Raw genomic sequence first — 19709 nt, 5'->3', positions numbered from 1 at the left:
TTTTGTATGTAAACCAACACACAACAGATAGTACCCAATGTAAGAACCCAAAAAACGTTTCAAACAAACATCCTTGGCACCCTACTTAGAAACAGTTTTGCCTAACTTGTGGTGGCAGTTAGTAAGTCCCCTCCATTTGACATAAAGGCTGTTGATTATGTGCCACAGTACCATAAGAGAAAAGTTATACCCATGTTGTTTGGTGTCCTAATAATGACTGGTGAGCTCTGCTTCCGGGACTATTACAGGTGCATACTCGTCATCTGTAGCATCACCCTCTTCAATATCCAAAATCCAACCAAGTGATGACTCCAAAATGCCTTTCAGCCTTCTCGTCTGCTTCAGAAGATCTCCATCCACAGGGTGGGCCTCTGTCACCAACTGATAAAACTCCTTAAAGCGTGAGCGCAAGAAGTTATCATCCGAAAACCAAGTATCATCCATGAATGGCATCTCTGGATCTGACGGCCCAGACTTCAGGCCTGTCTGCAGCTGGAAGCACACAATCTCCAAAAACTTGACAAACAATCGAGTGTGTTTGGACAAAGGAGCCTCATCACAACTGAGCATCAAGCACACAATGGACTTCCATTGACTGAAAGACTCCAAGGACTGTCCCATCAAGAAAGCAATGAAGGAAAACTCAAGCTCTCCAAGCAAAAGGTCTTCTGATCCTTCATACTGATGCTTGAGTAAGCTTTCCAGCTCAGAGCTTTTATCAACATTCAACATTGTGAGCTCCGACCCACTTATTCCGGGACGTTTCACAAGATGATGAAACTGTGTGTAAAAGCACCTACCAGTAGGTTTCTTGCCACCATCAGTGTCCACGGTAGTACCTTGTTCATCCACTCTATGGTCATCCATGTTCATGCAGTCTGTTGGCAATGTACTGCCGTCAACATCCATGCTTCCCAGTCTATGGTCATCCACATCACCATCTGTGCTCGTGCCTCCTCTGGCCTTCACTGTACGGCCAGTAAAGGTCTCCCTGCTTTCCTTCAGATGATGTTGCAGGCGCCTTTCAGCTAGGGTTAGGTGTGTCTCAGCGAAATCTGCTTCATGGATGACAGATATGTCTGCTTGAACGGGCTCAAACCGCTCGATAACTCGAGCGTTGAGGTGACCTGTGAGGCGTTTCCAGGACTGGTAATGGTTGACATCATAGGCACCAAGATGGCGATCAAATTCAAGATTGGTAACTGCAATTCGGTACCTCTCTTCTTCATCGCTATCAGAGAGTTTGACAAGCATCTCTGTGAGAGAGTCCCACCTGCGGACGATGACCTCGGCAGGGCCTGGGTGGATAAAGAAGCCTGTGAAGAAGGACTGGGTATTGCCATGGCTGCCTGTGGCGCTATAGTAGACGAAGTGGGGACCGGGAGGGATCATCTTGAGGCCTTTGAAGAGGGGTCCTAAGGAGAGCATCTGGAGGTCGAAGCCCAGGAGAGTGTCGGGCGGCATGTCCAGGATTAGCAGAGACGCCCCCTGCTTTACCAGCTCCAGGGCGTCTCCGGGGTCAATACGTACAGAATAGGGTGGCTTACCTTGCTGCTGTGACGAAGAAGCCATGGCCATGGCAGCCCCGATAGCGATGAGAACACCAAAACCAAAATTCAAAAACTTTTGGATTTATTTCATCGCAATATATACTCTTGGGATTAATTTGAATAATCTCCTGGTATAGGGTGTTTAGGGTGCCAGTTTAGCCAAATTGATTTGAGCATTGTGCAGTTTCATAATGTGCTGGATCAACCTGTTCATTTTAGGAGGTTTACACATTTTTTGGGGTGGAAAACATTGAGTGCCCGCATGTTTATTTTCGAGCTATGCCTTTACACATCGCGATGGGTGCAACCATGGAAATTGTTGGAGCTGACAGTGATGTGAATGAGGTGGCACAGCTGACATCAATGACCCAACTCACATTGTTTGCTCATCAACAACAAAAACAAGTTGCTTAGCTTAGTATCGATGCAAGAAAAGGGTGTTAACCTATGACGGACATTGAGACGTACTATGTTTTACGTCATTAATTTAAATATTCTGAGTCATGGGCCGGGCTTGTCGGCACCATATGTTAAGGATGAAGGGATTGGGTGATCGCCGATGAGAGGCGCACCTTGAATATCAGTAGGATAAGGGTTAGGATCGGCCGGCCATGTATGGACGCCCAAGTGTGAACGGCCAAGTCACCTATAAGAGCCAAATGTAACCCTAAAATCCTCATTCTCATGTGTTGTGAATACAAGAGTACTCTTGCCTTATCTCCTTGGTTTCCTTCTCCTGCGTGTGTGAGAGAGAGAGAGAGAGTGAGTGAGAGAGCGATCGAGCACTGTGTAGCGGCACGGCGGAGAGGCGGTAGAGCGGCGACGGCAGCTCCTTCTTCACTGCTGCGACGCGGGAATCCTTCAAGACGGCAGTTGAGCGGTGAGTGACACACCCTTTGCATTCTGTTTGAGCTTCCTTCCCTGGTTGTATGCTTGCAGCCATTCGTGGCTCGCATACGGTGTCCGGCAAGTCCCCAGCTACGACCTGTGCAGCAAAAACGCACATTTTTGGCGCCGCTGCCGGGGAGTTGCCCTGCACCAAGCTCCAGTTTGCAGCTCGAGCTGCTGCGTGAAGTTTAATTTACACTGTAGGAAAGGCGTCTGTGTTGCTGTTGAGGTGTTTCTGTGGTTTTCAATCTCTGTTTCTGCAATTTATCTTCTGCATTTCTGTTTCTTTTGTTATTTTTTCACTCCGCGTGTGGGCGTGCATTCTGTTATCTGGTTTTCTACGTGCGAGGGGGGATTTTTGAATCCCTAGACCTGTGCTGTGTGCGAACTGCACCGCAGCCAAGGCTGAACCCTAGATAGAAACCCCAGAAAACTTATCCCAAACAAAAAAAAGAAAATTTAATTTCAAAAAAAATTTAAAAAAATAAAAATAAAAAAATAAATTTTTTTTAAAAAAGAAAAAAACCAAACGTGTGCAGAGGAAAGATTTTCTAATTGGAGAAAATTTTTTTGAAAAGAAAGAACCCCAATTGACCCACGACCCCGGTCTCAGTCTTTTGATATATATGTATAGGAGAGTGAGCCTCCATAGCATTCTTTCAAGTGAGAGCTCATGGGAAGTTGTGCCCTATATGTAGCCCACTCCCCAAGAAGTAAAGTGAGCATGTGGGATAAAGCCCTCACTCTTTCCTCCACAAGCAAATAGGCTTTTGCCCCTTCCCCCCAAAGGAAACGGACTGTTTTGAGGACTACATGAGCTCTAGATAGGCGAACACGGTGCTGTAAAGCACACTAGGATCCTTTGAACGATACGCTCGTTTCGAGCTATCACACGCCCTAGTCCAAGTTCGACCGTGAGTAAGGGGGTCAAAAACAAGTTAAAAACAATCTAAAAACAAGTAAAAACGGGGTGCGAAATACCTAAGAAACCACTTGTGTGAGTTTCAAGGGTAGTTACCAACGCACGTAGGGTACCCACGTCACATGCATCTACGTTCTGGTCGAGTGCTAGAGCCTGAACCACTAGAAAGTGTTTCAGTTTACGCAGGCTCACACCATCCCTCCACGTTAGCATCTTGGCCTTCGGCTGGAACCCAAGGGAGTGCAACCCAAGATCCACGAATAGTGGATAGTGACTCGTCCTCTGACTCAGAAGCCATGGAAGGACACCCTACCAAGAACCCTGAGGAGACAAGCCAAAACATGCCAGGTTGGGTCCCACAACCCGGATCTAGCATGTTTAGTCGTCTAATAGAGACCTTTAGTAGAGCTACACGCTCTGAACATGCGACAAGCGAAGTAAATGAAGAAGGAGGGGTATTAGATTCACCATTCACATCTTATGTAGACCCTACCCTCCCAAAGAGTGTCCATGTGGATATTCTACCCACTTCGTTTAATGAGGGCCCTACTGAGCTACCACATTCCGATGCTCTTCCTAAAGTAGAGGTCCCTAGAAGCCAATCCATAAGAAGTGACATTGCATCCACTTCAAGAGAACCATTTGGCACACCAAGTCTAGATGGGATATTTCTCAATGAAAATTGGGAATATGATCTACACACAGAGACTCTAACGGACCTATACACGGGTTACACATACCATGTGGGTTGGTTAGAAGTCCTACGATCTACATCTAGCGCCACTAATCTAGAAGAGCAACAACAAATGATATGTGAGGTCATTCATAGAATTATCCAATTTGAGAGGCAAAATAGGGGAGTGAACCTAGTTTCCACTGGCCCTATGAGATTTTTGGATACGGGCAAGGCCAAACAACCAACCCTATCACAATTGGAGACTCCCTCGGTGAGTCCCATAGACCCTTCGTATGTTGTTTCGCGCCTGGAGTCTCAATACAGGTTGAGCCCACGAGTAGTAACTTTAGCTTTCCAACCTTGGCTCAACTTTCCATTCAGGAATCCACAATGCCTACCCCAATGATGAGCATAGCGAAAAATGCACCTGTTACCACTGTAGTTAGTACGACACCGCTACCTAGTGGAACAGTACCTACAACAGTGCGTGCCAGTGCCTATCAACCATATGTACCTATCGCTACTCATGCTCATGTAGCTCCTACGCCTCTTAGGATGCCAATGGCGTATGCTCCACGACCACCTTATCATAACCATTATCCAAGGGAAGCTAGGCCTAGTCACATATCATATCCTACGTCGTTTGCCAACATACTCAGACCAACGCCAACTCCTATCAGCCAGGCTAGAAGTGCCTCCACCAGCTATGCCTGCTCACCTAGGTGATCTCGCAGCGTTTGCTCAGACGATCGGACGATCTATTGCGGAAAACATGCGGGGTATACCTGAGAGAGAACCTAGAAGCAAGGCAGTACAAGTGGCTAAGCTCATTCAAAACTTCAGTGGTAACGAGGATGTTAGGAAGCACATTGAAGTCTTTGAACACGTGTGTGATTCTTTGGAAGAGCACAATGAGCTGCATAAGTGTAAAGCCTTAGGCTTAACCTTGAGTGGGAAGGCCGGAGATTGGTATCGAACCTTAAGGGTTGAAGAGCGCACTCACTACCCCACTTTCAAGAGATTGTTCTTGAAAGAATACATATGCGAGGGTGTGCTTTGGGGGGTAGCATCTCAACTCCAAAAAGCTGAACGCGAGGAAGGGGAGTCAGTGATGAGGGACTTTATAAGTCGATTGAAGCATCTAAATTCTCGCTGCACCCCCGATGAACGCTTCAATAACAACCAACTCCTCGATAGATTCATCCGAGGATTGCGCCACGAGGACATTTACAATGGCCTAGTCATTAGAGGTCTTACAACGTGGGAAGAAGTCACTGCCAATGCAATCCAGTTAGAAGACAACTTGATGATTGCAGGTAAAAAGGTGTCTTCAGAAACAAAATCCGTTAGTTCGCAAGTATCTGGGCACGAGCCAATGACGGTAAAACCTATTGCCAAGGAGCCCAAGATATCTGAAATGTATGTGACCGACCTTACTAAGGCTCTCCAAGAATACTTTAGGGGTAATCGAGCTCCTCAAAATAGCCATATGTACGCAAGGAGAGAGCAACAATTGTGTTCGGTGTGCTTAGGACCACATAGCACGAGTGAATGTCCCACATTCAGAGTCAAATTCAATGGGAATTGCAATGCATGTGGTAAGTATGGTCATCAATCTAAAGATTGCCTAGTACTTAAGCGAATGTTGGCAAATCAGGCACCACTAGCCTGGTCAAACACACCTCAAGTACCCGCGCAAATGCCTGCACAACCTGTCGAGCAACCGTCACAGCACATAGTTCCAAGGAATCCGAATGTAGTCCAGTCTGTGCCGTTACCACCGCCCCAGTGCTAGGACCACAACCTCCACATCCACCAAGGATAACCCCAATAAACCAGATGGGTTGTGAGTCACATAGTGCGTGTGGGGATTATGAAGAGGAGATAGACCCCACTGCTCCATACGGGATTGATACGTTTGAAATGATTCCCCAGTACTACATGGAGGATCATTTCGGGGAAGTCAAGCCTGTATATCAAGCGGCTGCTCTCGCCACAAGAGGGCAAAACCTTAACACCTTGGCGAGGAGACCACCTCTTCAATGCTATGAGTGTGGTGGACCGCATCGTGTAGCAGAGTGCCCTAATAGGCTACAGAAGAACGCTACTTATATGCAACCAAATCAAGGGAGCACATCGGGAATGCCAGTACTTACATGTAATCGTTGTGGCATAGATCATTTGATTCGCTCAATGTCCACATAATCCTAATGCACCCAAGATTACGCCATTGAATTTGGTTGAGGTCACCAACCAAGCACGAGGAACCACACCTGTTGTACTCGCGAATGTAGTTACACGGTCAATGCTTCAAAATCAAAACTACATTCTTAAAGAGAGGGATACTGCATCAATCGCTCAAGCAAAGAAAAAGAAAACACGACGAAAGAGATCGCTTAATGCCACGAGCTCCAAGCCCAGTTCAAAGACTAACATAGAGACAGGAGACGACCCCGTGTATATGAATGATCCTGAAGATGATTCTGATTCAATAGAAACCATGGGGACCAAAGCCACTACCTTAAGGGAGGAACCCACTCGGGAGCTCAATGAAGGAGAATCAAGCGAGTACATAAATAAGGGAAAACAGAAGGAAACTTCCTCGGCCCCACAACCAAGTCAGTTAATGCCCTCGACCACCCAAACTGACTGAGACTCCCCAAGACAAGCCACGTGGGCCAAAAACCCTCAAGAAAAAGATTGGAACTTACCCAAACCCAGTTGAGGAGATTGAACAAGTGCAACACTTAAGGGGTTTGGTGGAAGAAACACAAAGAGAACTGGAGCCAAACCCGAGAAAAATCGAAATTCCAGACACAGTGTTTCCTACGCAAGTTCAGCCTCACAGGAACCATAAACCGTTAGCTATACCTAGTATTATTCGGGAAGAAAGTGAGGATAGGACATCAGGAAGTGGGCAACCACTCTTTTTGCTTGAAAGAATGTTTAGTGAGGGAATGCCTGACCCCATCAAAGAGGAAGTGATTCCATCTTCACCAGTCCCTAGTCAAGGGGCGATGTCTCGAAAAGTACCATTGAATGTGTCCAAGTTAATGGATTTCATGTCCTCTGAAATCAGAACCACGATTATCTCCAAGTTATACGGAGATCCTGAGCTATTCTTAGCTCTTCGGGCATTTCTCAATGGAGAACTAAAGGCGGGGCTACCACAATTTGCAAATATGGATAGACCCGACACGCTTCAAGATGAAGGGGAACATTGGGATCTACAACCCAACCTAGATGAAGACTCGGTCGCATTGAAATACCTGTGAACAAGTTGGGTTAGTACTTTGAAGGGGACGAATCTAATGCCACCCTCCCCATTACTACCAAGGGGTTAACTCTAAAGGGAATCCTTGATGGTGGTGCTGGAGTGAGCATTGTGACTAAAAACTGTTGGGAATCTATGGGAAGACCTCACCTCGAAGTCACAAACATAGTGGTTAAAATGGCAAATGGAACTATTGCTAAACCTATTGGAATGTTAAGGGACCTTAAGGTCAATGTCCTGGGATACAAGGTAAAACATACCTTCATTGTAATGGATTTCTCCAAGCATCCTATGTCATATCAAATGATCTTAGGACGTCCTTTCATGAGGGAAGCACAAATGGTGCATGACTGGTCGAAAAACCATGTCTACCTACAATTCCAGGACTCTGTCATTCGAGTTGATCTTGAGAATGGTCGTGCGCATCCTTTAGGAAGCAAGGTTATCATTGATAATCGATCGGATACCACTATTCACTCCGCCCCATTAAGGTATTGCTATACATGCAAAAAAGAGACTGATGATGGGAAAGATTCTCCTTATATGGATGTTCTACCAGGTATGACTGAGTCGGATAACGTGGATTGGGTACACCTAGCGGCAACCATAGACACATGGGGGAATAGAGGCACAAGCTGGGTAACACCTGAGGGGCAAGATATGCCACCGTTAGTGCCAATAAACATGATAGGTGTTATGCACTTGATCCTTGATGGCGAGAAAGTGGCAAACTCCACCGGCACTGAAAGTAGACTCTGAGCCTAATGGGGGGGATGAATCAAATATTCACCCAAATGTGGAAGCAAGGTGCTCAAGGCCTAGGACAGTGACCTCTTGCAGTTCATCCGAAAGTGAGGGGGACACAAGTGAAGATCGACCAAGTGAGTCTGAATTTGATAGAAACAAAAATCAAAAACTTGGTAAGAAGAAAACGAGACATAAGAGCCAACGCTATCGAGCTAATGTACGCACTGCAATAAACAAGGAAAGATCCACTCTGCAGAATGGCTTAGTTATGTAGGAGCCATTGATGCTCATCGATAATTGGGGACAATACCTCCAAAGTGTCATGTGGTGTATTCCGCAACCTCATGATGTCGCCCAATTATAGAAATCGAAGAGAAGCCGAAACTAAGTCGTGCTGCAAGAAGGCGGCAAAACCAAGAGCAAAAGGAAGCGGAATTGAAAGAAAAAAGCAACAAGAACCAGTAGACTTACACCCCGCACCCGAGCATTTCAAATCATTCACCACAGGGGAACGTAAAGTGGTCTACACAAAAGTCCAACGAACGCCTACCAATGGGAGTAGCGGTGTCTATGATGGCCCTGCGGTAGTCAAGGAGATAGACTTAGCAGATCCGGGTGAGGAGTCTAAACCAGTTTTTATTGCTCAAGACCTCACCAAGGCGGAAGAAGCTGCACTTACGAAGCTTCTTAAGGAATTCAAGGACATATTTGCCTGGACATATCATGATATGAAGGGTGTTCCACCCTCGGTGGTGCAACACACGATTCCAATGATTAGCACTGCTAAACCAGTCCAGCAACGTCCCTACCCGATGAATCCTAAGTACGCAAAGATTGTACAAGAGGAAATTGAAAAGCTTGTAAAATGTGGATTCATATACCCTATTGAGCACTCAGAATGGGTTTCTCCGATAGTCATCGTACCAAAGAAGAATGGGAAACTCAGAGTCTGCGTTGACCTCAAAAAGGTTAATGCAGCCACCAGAAGGGATCATTACCCCTTGCCATATTCTGAACATGTGCTTGAAAGAGTGGAAGGCAAGGAGACATATAGCTTTTTAGATGGGTACTCGGGTTACAATCAGATCACAATCGCAATCGAGGACCAAGCTAAAACAGCATTTATCACAGAGTTTGGAGTGTTTGCCTTTCACGTCATGGCTTTTGGCTTGACCAATGCACTTGCAACATTCCAACGATTAATAAACACGGCCTTTAAGGAATATCTAAGGGACTTCTGTGAAGCTTTCTTAGATGATCTTTGTGTTCATTCCTCTTGGGATGAGCACTTGATGTGTTTACGAAAAATATTTGAAAGGTGTAGATTATATCGCATCTCCTTGAATCCTTTCAAATGCCAATTCTGGGTTAAACACGGAGTTATCTTAGGGCATATAGTGTCCAAAAATGGGATTTCCACTGACGAGAGTAAAATCAAGGTCATTCTGGAATTGCCACCACCCACCAACTACAAGGGAGTCCAACGCTTTATGGACCATGTTGGTTATTATCGAAGGTTTATTCTATTCTTCGCCGAGATAGCTCGACCATTGTATAAGCTTCTCATCGAGTTTATTTGGACCGAAGAATGTGACCGTGCCTATGAGCTACTAAAGAAGGCCTTGGCGAGTGCTCCAATCTTGAGAATGCCTAACTGGGATTTACTCTTCCATGTGCATATTGATGCATCAAACTTTGCTATTGGGTGTGTGTTGACTCAACCTGGAGAACACAAGCTAGACTACCCCATTAGCTTTGCCAGTCGCAGTTGAACGATGCTGAGATGAACTACACCACTACGGAGCGAGAAGGGTTGGCAATGATATATGCAGTAAGGAAATTTCGTTATTACCTCCTTGCCACCAAGTTTGTTTTCTATGTAGATCATCAAGCATTGTTGTATCTGGTAAACAAACCATGCTCCACAGGAAGAATCACACGATGGCTATTGATTCTTCCTGAGTTTGATTTCACTGTTGTTGTGAGACCTGGCAAAAAACATGTTATGGCTGATCATTTGTCTCGCATACCTAATGGTGAGGCTCCTACGGGGGTTGATGATGACTTACCGGACACTTCCCTGTTCATGGTGGAGACAATGCCTGAATGGAGTGAGAAGATTGTTAACTTTTTGGTTAATGGCTTTCCACCCAAGGAGCTTCGTAAAGATCTAGCTCGAAAGCTAATCAAAGAATGCGAACCCTATTGCCTGATAGCCAAGACTCTTTATAAAAGAGGAAAGGATGATGTTCTTAGGCGTTGTGCCCGAGAGGATGAGTATCTATACATTTTGCAAGAGGCACATATGGGCGTAGCCGGTGGTCACTTCTCAGGAGACTTAACTGCGCGAAAGATCTTACAATCGGGGTATTGGTGGCCCACTATGTTCCAAGATGCATCACTCTTTGTGAAGGGTTGCGATGAATGCCAACGATACAAGAAACCCCAGAGAAAAGATCAGATGCCGCTACATCCAATCAAAGTAAACCAACCATTTGAAAAGTGGGGTTTAGACTTTGTAGGTCCAATTAGCCCAGCGGCACGCAACACACAATCTCGCTATATTATTGTGGCCACTGACTATATGACCAAATGGGCTGAAGCGAAAGCGACACGTAAGGTAGATGCAAGGACAACAGCCAAGTTCCTCTTTGAAAATATAATCACACGATTCGGTTGTCCTTTTGAACTTGTGAGCGACAATGGTACGCATTTTATAAATGAAGTGATTAAGGAGCTCACAACAAATTTCATGATATCCCATCATAAATCTACTCCTTACTATCCGCAAGCGAATGGCCAAGCCGAGAGTACCAACAAGACCTTAATCTCTGTTTTGACAAAGACAGTTGAAGCTCATCGCACGGATTGGGATCTAAAGCTTACGACAGCTTTATGGGCCTATCGTACGGCATACAAAGTGACTATTAACTGCACACCATTCAAAATGGTATACGGCCAAGAAGCAGTCATGCCGTGGGAATTTGTCATTCCTAGTCTTCGTGTTGCTACTCAAGAGGGTTGGGATGGTAATCCCTTAGTAGAGTGACTGTATATCCTTGAGCGGCTAAACAAAGAAAGACAATTGGCTATGTACAATGCCCTTGTGGAGAAGGATAGAAGGAAAAAATGGTTTGATCGCCACCTAAAGGACAAGGACATCAAGGTTGGGGATAAAGTCCTTATGTATGGAGTGCGTAACGAAAAGAAGAAGCTCAAATATGCTGGTAAGGGACCGTATAGAGTATGTGAAATTACCCTGCAAGGTACCATTAGAGTGGAGACTCTCGACGGAGTTGAAACCATTGGATTCCTTAATGGGAGTAAATTCAAAAGATATTATGACCCCCTGAGCCAAGAGGAGTTACATGCAATCCATCAAAAGAAGGCAGCTAAAGAACAAGCTGAGCTTAAAAAGATACAAGCGAGAGTCGAAGCCAAAGAACGTCAACAGCATGCTAGGCGACAACGAGAAGCCAACTTGGGAATTACGCAAGTATTTTTCGAGGAGGCAGAGGAGGATTCACTGGAATCTGACCCACCTCTAAGATACCCAATTGAGTTACAGAGTCCTTACGGGGAGGTGCTGTATAATGCATTATTGGATACAGGAGCTCAACATAATTTGCTATCATATGGCATGTGGTGTCAACTTGGAAAACCACCTTTATCTAAGAGCGCTATCCAAGTTCAAGGAATCAACAAGAAGAAAACCCCTGTCTCAGGAATTCTGCACACTCCGGTTGCCTATGACAAGGGGACCGTAATTCAAAGCTTTTTGGTTATGCCTGCTGGTACCATGGGAGGGACTGTAATCTTAGGGCGCAAATGGATGATGGCCACCAAGTGCAATATCGATTGGGCAACCAGACAAGTCACAACGCAAGAACCAACACTAGGTCTGACCGCTCAAAATCCCGCACCTAAGTCATCCACTCAAATATTAGATAATGAAAAATCACAAAGTCCAGTGGCAAAACCATCTTCGATTGTTGGCCACCCCTCTAACGCTTCAATGCTAAGAGTGGAAACAGGCAAGGTGGTCCCTAAAGCTTCGCTTACTATGCCAAAGAGTACATACAAATGGGTCCCCAAAGCTTCGTTAACAGCTACTTTCCCTGCTCAATCTCGTTCAGCCACCAAGAAGCCTCGTAAAAGGAAAGCAGCTACCCACCTGAGAAAGGGCAATGTAACATCGCGATGGATCCCTAAAAATTTATTAGTAGCCCAAGGGTACTACGAGGGGAATGACCAGATTTGGGTCCCTAAACATAAGTTGAATCCCTCTACATCACCTGTAAAACCTTGCAAACTAATTGTTACCACCCCAATGACAATTCAAGACCGTGGTAAGGGAAAGGTAATAGAGTGCTCCGCACCACTTCCAAAGTTAGTTTGGATTCCCAAACGATATCGATCATTACCACCTAGCTCAGGAAGGGGGGAGCCACATGAAGCTTCTAGCTCCTCATGCCAAGCACACACTCATATAGAAGTTTCTACATGCTCTACACCTACTCTTGTCAACACCCAACAAAAAACCGATGAGTCTACGTCTCCCCTTGTAATAGTATCGTCGGAAACCATTTCCTCCATTCGTCAATGGGAGCGTACACTACCATCTCTGCAATTGGATGTGGCCACAAGGGTCATAAAAAGCTATCTACCCACATCACAACCTATGACCCGCTGGACAAATTGGTTCCAAGAGGCTGCAACATCATTGCAAATAATATGATCTACCCAAGGAAAGGGGGAGCATGTACTCACGCTCGACATTCTAATGCTTCCTCCTTAACCTTCTCCCCTGACCATGTAATTGCCAAATTCAAGGGGATGTATATATATAGCTTCATACATTTTTTTTAAAAAAAAAACAAAGAAAAGAAAAACAAAAAATAGTAAAAAGACAAGAGCACAAAAAGAGGAGAAAAAATCCGTATCCAATCAAGAACTAGATTGACCTGTCATAAACCTATTGATGCTATATCTGTGTTTGTAGATATGGCAGATGCACGATCATCATACACTTCATCCACTCCCACCTTTGATGAGAGGTATCATCTGTACCTTTCTCACATATTTCACATGTGCTATCCTGTAATTGAAACTGAATGGGATCATATAGATGTACTAGCTAGAGAGGAAAATGTTGAGGAATTAGAATGGCTAATTTGCCTATTGACCATGACTAACCCCTACTCCGTAGAGGAAATATCCCTGATAGCCCAATGCTTTCCTTTTCCACAAGATGACTATCCTCGCATGGTTACATTTTTGATGAGTTTATGTGGATGGGAAAATGAAAAGGAAATATCTGACAATGATGAATGGACGGATGAAACTCATGGCACTACTGAGGTTGACTTTATTTATTTGGATGATGCGGATAGAGGCTTAGCCTTAGGGCTAGAGCCAGGACTCTACAACATCCTCTTACCGTATCCTCAGTAGTAGTGTGGTGACTGGTAGGTAGGTTAGTGTTTTCAAGTTTTTTCTAGTTTAGATTCCTTAAACAAGTCTTGAAATTTTCACACTGATGTGCCTCTCGAGGTATAGTGCTTGTTAGTTGATTGTACAGGTTGAAAAGTTTGAGGTGGGTTCGCTTCCAAGTCCTGAGACTGCCGCAACGTTCATCAAAATATATCTACATCAAATTGCAAGCTGTCTTGTCAAATCAAGGAGATCTCTAATTTTAGGTGTAATTCTTCCATGCCCACTCTCTTTAATTTTTTACTGTTCAATTAATTGCATAAACTATAATGCATGACCACATGGAAATTGTCAATGTACTACTTAGTCTTTGAAGTTGCTTGCATGCTAGTGTAAATCATTAATGAGTTAACTTTATTGGAAATATTCCTAGGCAGCATGACGTCTTTAGTTAACCTTGGAATACGATTGTCTTAGGTCTAGGGTCAAACCATCTTAATGTTTGACACCTGGCCATGTGTGTGTTGACCTCTAGGACATAGCTATTACCCCTTTGTCGAAAGGATGCAAGACAAATTATAGTTCAGGAGCGAAGATCAAAAGAAATAGATTTTTAAAAAAAAGCCTACAATAAATGGCAATACAAGTCTATGATGTGCTTTAATGTTGGCCTATCGCCTTATTGATACTTGGTAGACGAGGAGTATTCTACTCCAGACCGATGCCTTGGTTGGTAGGGGGTAGCCTTGCCTAAAGTGAGCTAATAGATTCCTGGATAATGCCTTGTGTTAAACATGGTACCAGGATCGATGTTAGTTTTGCCTTAGGAAGGTCGCTATTGTGTGTAAAAATTGTCACGTGCATTAAAAAAAAACAAAATAAAGGCGAAAAGCTCATGTAACTCTGATGTTTCTTGTGTCCCTAGGCTTGTGGTATTAACTTGTTCTTAGAGTAGACACAGTGTGGTCATCTGTTTATTTATTAAGCTTGGTTATTTTCCTTGACTTAGGCCAGTTATAAACCTTGATTAACCTTTGACACCTTGCTTACTCTTGATTTACTTTCAATAATTTTAAACTCCTGTTAATTTGCTACACTAGCTCATTCATGTGACCCTTAAACTAAGTTCTCATAGCAACATCCATTATGGTCTAACATGCTTGAAGGATGAAGGGATTGGGTGATCGCCGATGAGAGGCGCACCTTGAATATCAGTAGGATACGGGTTAGGATCGGCCGGCCATGTATGGGCGCCCAAGTGTGAACGGCCAAGTCACCTATAAGAGCCAAATGTAACCCTAAAATCCTCATTCTCATGTGTTGTGAATACAAGAGTGCTCTTGCCTTATCTCCTTGGTTTCCTTCTCCTGCGTGTGTGAGAGAGAGAGAGAGTGAGTGAGAGAGCGATCGAGCACTGTGTAGCGGCACGGCGGCGGAGAGGCGGTAGAGCGGCGACGGCAGCTCCTTCTTCACTGCTGCGACGCGGGAATCCTTCAAGGCGGCAGTTGAGCGGTGAGTGACACACCCTTTGCATTCTGTTTGAGCTTCCTTCCCTGGTTGTATGCTTGCAGCCATTCGTGGCTCGCATACGGTGTCCGACAAGTCCCCAGCTACGACCTGTGCGGCAAAAACGCACAAAGGGAGTTTCTCTAATCAGAGTTGCCAGAGCCCATGCCATTACTAGGCAAAACCCCTCGGCAACAATGAAAACTCCATTTCTTTCTACCTGTCAATAGTTGACTTAGCTCCTCCCATGCCATTACTGGGCTACACCCCTCGACAACAATGAAAACTCCATTTCTTTTTACCTGTCAATAGCTGACTCAGCTCTAACTCCTAGAAATACTCAAGCTAATGTATAAGGCAATGGTGGAAGCTTGATCATTGGTCACAACAAAAATCAATTAGCTTTTTGGCCTTTCCACCCAATGAATGTGTAAACTCTCTTAAGGGTTGTTAGGCTAGAGTAAAGCTTTCAGCAAGCATACACCCTTATACCTATTGTTAGCTAGATTTGGGGCACTTGAAATACCATCACACCATGCTGGTAGTTGGTATCTTGCGTGATTAAATACTAACCGGCTAATGTTATTGGTGTATGCACATTTAGGGTCATGCTAGTGTTATTGGTATTGTGGGTGATCCCATGTTATATATAGAGCTAGTGTTATTGGTATTTATGTTTGTGCCTATCATATGTTATCACGTTGGGATTGATTGTGAGGAATCCAGCTGATTATATGTAACTAACATGGTTGGCATTATTGAGTAATAGGTATGTACACTACAATAGAGCCGATTAGGACATCTTATGAGTGCATGTTTGTGCATAGTGCATATTTATCGCTCGTTTGCAGTATAGAGTGTAAAATTGAAGACCTTCCACAAATTGAAGACCTTCCACAAATCTTCTTCAAAAAAGGTTCAAGGATCAGCTATAGCAGTGTCTCTACTTATGATTTAAGCCCATAAACACATGGTTAACCATAATTTGATCTCAATTTTACCAAAAGTAGTCTCTATGAAGCACACAGTGTTGTACCAACTACTATAGGCCTCTAATCAAGAAACTGAGCCCACCACTGTGTTCACAGCGGTTGAAAACCCCGAGGTTGCGAGCAACTAGGCAAAAACACTCGAAATAGTGCTATTGATTTGTGGTGGAGTTGTTTAAACATCTAGACCTTCATGATGGAGCTGGTGGTAATAATTGAATGTATGTACGAGTAGGTGGATAAGCTTATTGTCATGTTGGGTCTAATCATTAGGCTAGAAAAAGGCTATGCGGGTAAATCCTAAGGGTACCAACCGTGACATCATCGATTGTGTGAGAAGCCTTTGAGCCCAATCTCGTTAGTGCCTCTAGGTATTCACATCTAGCAAGTTATCGACCAAGCCATGCCACATGGATTAGCATAGTCCCATATGCAATGTGTGTGTCTAGGCATCATGGTTATATATGTAAAAAGGGACACTTGGTCACTCTCATCCCTCCACATTTATGTGGTGTGCATGGGATATGAGGTGGATGGAAGGGAGGGGGTTGTCCAATAGTGGCCTCCATATGCATGTGCCCAATACAAACAATAGGGGGTTCGTGCGGAGGGCAGAGGGGTCAGTGTTTGTAGATAGGCAAGTGTAGAGAGAGGGAGCATGCTTGTGACGCTCCCACTCAATAATCACAATACAGTTCAAGAAAAATAGAATTTTGCACAATATTATTTGAGGCAGAAAGAGAACAATTCTGAATATATCAAGAAATCTTATAATAATCTGATATGACACACTCTTGAAGGAAAGAGTTCGAACCCGACCACCTCTGAGCTATCTCACTCGCATTCTCGCTCTCATGAAAATCTCACACTCACACTTGCACACGCACTCTCAATATCTTCTTTGATTTTTTGTATATTTCTCTTCTTCACGTCCAAAAGCCAAAAGTAGCCTTTCTGGAGCTTTCTCGATCCGCGTGTAATATTTTTGGCGATGTCGCCCTTTTTGGAAAAAGTGTATTCTGGAAGCTTTCTTCATACGCGATCATCATTCCCATGAGATTACGTTTTTTTTAAAACACTGGGAAAACAACCCTTTTCTGTGGTGCACCATTTGTGTCTCGGTGATCCGATGAGGATGCTTAATAGCTCATCTCGAACATTGAATCCTTCTCTTCAACTTTTTATCTCTTCGTCCGAGGCTAAATCTTTATTCTTGACCTCCTTTAGGACTTGCAATGTCTTGACATGAAAATCTAGGCACATTTTTAGTACAAAACTACTTAAAACCCACTTTGGAGTCACCAAACGAATATGAAATAATGTGAATCACAAAGGTTTCACTTAAGCAAAATTGTTCTATGTACAAAACAGAAAAACTCTCTCATAAAAAGGGTTGTTTTTCCAGTGTTAAAAAAAAACGTAATCTCATGGGAATGATGATCGCGTGTATGAAGAAAGTGTCCTGAACACGCTTTTTCCAAAAAGGGCGACATCGCCAAAAATATGGCATGCAAATTGAGAAAGCTCCAGAAGGGCTACTTTTGGCTGTTGGACGTGAAGAAGACGAATATACAGAAAATCAAAGAAGAGATTGAGAGTGCAAGTATGTGTGCGAGTGTTAGTGTGAGATTTTCATGAGGGTGAGAGTGCGAGTGAGATAGCTCGCAGGTGGTTCGAACTCTTTCCTTCAAGAGTGTGTCATATCATATCATTGTAAGATTTCTCGATATATTCAGAATTGTTCTCTTTTTGCCTCAAATAAGATTGTGTAAAATTCTATTTTTCTTGAATTGTATTGTGATTGCTGAGTGGGAGCGTCACAATGGACGTGTGGGTATGAGGTATGGCTGTTGGGTAGCAAGGTGTGGGTAGCAAGGTGACGCACATAGGGCAAGAGCTTGGGCAAGAGATAGGGAAGAAAGGAGAGGACATGTAGGCAAGGATTGGGCATGCAGGATAGGTAGGGCAAGCCCATGAGTTGGGTGGATACAAAAAAGACTAAGTCCGAAGGAGGGAAATGGGGGTGAATAAAGAAAAAAATAGGTAAAATTTTAGCAGTCTTTATAGGCGGTGTGCAAGTAGCATAAGAGATTATAGCCAGAAATTTAGATTTTTATCTTTGTACTATTTTCTTGATTTTCGATGTTTTTAGAAAGGAAAATTGATAGCTTTTTTGTATTTTGATTTTTTTGAATTAGTGTAGTTTGGAAAAAATGTTCAAAAGATAGTGGTGTTTTTAACATTTTTGTTCAAAACCTTCCAAATATTAAAAAAATATAGTGTTTTCAACAAGAGATTTTCTTTTAAGAAAAAAAGAGTTGTTTGTGCAATTTAGTTGTTTTTCATAACTCAGTGTTTCCTACCTTGTTAAGGCTTATGTTTCTCAATGAGAAAATTCCTAATCATTTCGAAAAGGCAAAACTAGAAAATTACTTTACGAGCTTTTTCATGACAAGAAGTGTACCTTTCTCTTATTGTGATTAATGTCAATCACATGGTCATTGAGTGAGCATACTAATCTCATTAATGGAATTCTTATGGTCAATTATTAAGCATACTAATCTCATTAATGTCAATCATATGGTTCGTGAGCAAGCAGACTAATCTCATTACTAGTCAATGATCAAGCATATTGATCTCATTAATGTTAATCATATGGTTAGTGAGCAAGCAGACTAATCTAATTACTAGAACTCTTACTTCATAAAATAAATCCTACCACAGTGATATCAACCAAACAAGAGTCTAAGCCCATACTAGCAAGGGTACTTAAGGAAAGCAAGTAATTGTCCTCATAAAGAATAAGGAAAGATTATGAGACTCTTGGGAGAGTTTTCTATCACTATATTGAGGTATTAAAAATTATTGGAAAAGGGGGATATCATATAAGTATTATCAAAGCTTCCTTTTTGCCTAAAAGAAGATCTCTAAACCTATAAATCAACCTATGGCTTACCTTCAAACATTATTTCTCCCCCATGATCTTACTTACTTCTACTCAACATGATTCAATATGACTATACTTTATGAAAGACATCCCTTGGAGAGGATATACTCACTCGCATTGACTTAGAACAAATTCATTGTCTTTTTTTATCTCTCTCAAGTCATGGACTCATCTTCTTCTAGTCATAAGTGTATCGTAGTACTTAGTAGCCTTATGTGGAAAGTAATACTATATATAAGTTCCATTTCATCAAAAAGGTTTTTGAAGCTTGTGGTAGAGTTATTAGCAACAAGAAATTACTCTAATCTTTGAGTAACATGAGGGTTAATACCTTATTTCAACTCAACCCTCCATGAACTTTCTCATAACCAAAACTTCTATTTGCACTAATATGTTGCTAATGAAATTTAAAGAAAATTCAAGCATCCAAATCATTGGGTAAGAAAGAAGGTATAGATTATTCCTTGATGCCAATTGAACCATCTATGTACATAAGAGTAAAAATAAACATGGTTGGGAATCCCTTTTATGCATGAAAGAAGAGGGACTTTTGAACACATTGCATAAGCCAAACTTAAACCTAGTCATTAAGCAACCCTACTATGCATTAATCCCAACCGAGGAACCATTTGACATGTTTAGTTGATTTTTTTTTATTAACCTTACTTGGGTATTTAACAGATTACCTTGAATCAAATGAGGGTATAGCTTAAGAGCTTGAGGAGAGGTTGAGAAGACTGATTTGGGTAAGCAAGCATGTAGAGCATGCCTCCATAA

At 43.1% G+C, this 19709-nt stretch overlaps 1 protein-coding gene across 1 annotated transcript; it reads right to left on the bottom strand.

Annotated features, from left to right (window-relative positions):
* On the bottom strand, window positions 1-1628 carry LOC147632652 (AAR2 protein family). Its single transcript, XM_086807464.1, has one exon. It carries the CDS (start codon window positions 1576-1578, stop codon window positions 208-210), a length of 1371 nt encoding a protein of 456 aa, XP_086663590.1. The 5' UTR covers window positions 1579-1628; the 3' UTR covers window positions 1-207.
* Between the last annotated feature and the right edge of the window lie 18081 nt (window positions 1629-19709).

Source organism: Cibotium barometz, chromosome 13, assembly GCF_041138505.1.
Source record: "Cibotium barometz isolate CiBa-2024 chromosome 13, ASM4113850v1, whole genome shotgun sequence".
Taxonomy (NCBI): domain Eukaryota; kingdom Viridiplantae; phylum Streptophyta; class Polypodiopsida; order Cyatheales; family Cibotiaceae; genus Cibotium; species Cibotium barometz.
This window is presented reverse-complemented; position numbering and strand designations above follow the sequence as displayed.

What these genes read in the sequence shown, in the direction of transcription:
- LOC147632652 (XM_086807464.1), bottom strand. Translation starts at nt 1,578, where the DNA reads ATGGCCATGGCTTCTTCGTCACAGCAGCAAGGTAAGCCACCCTATTCT.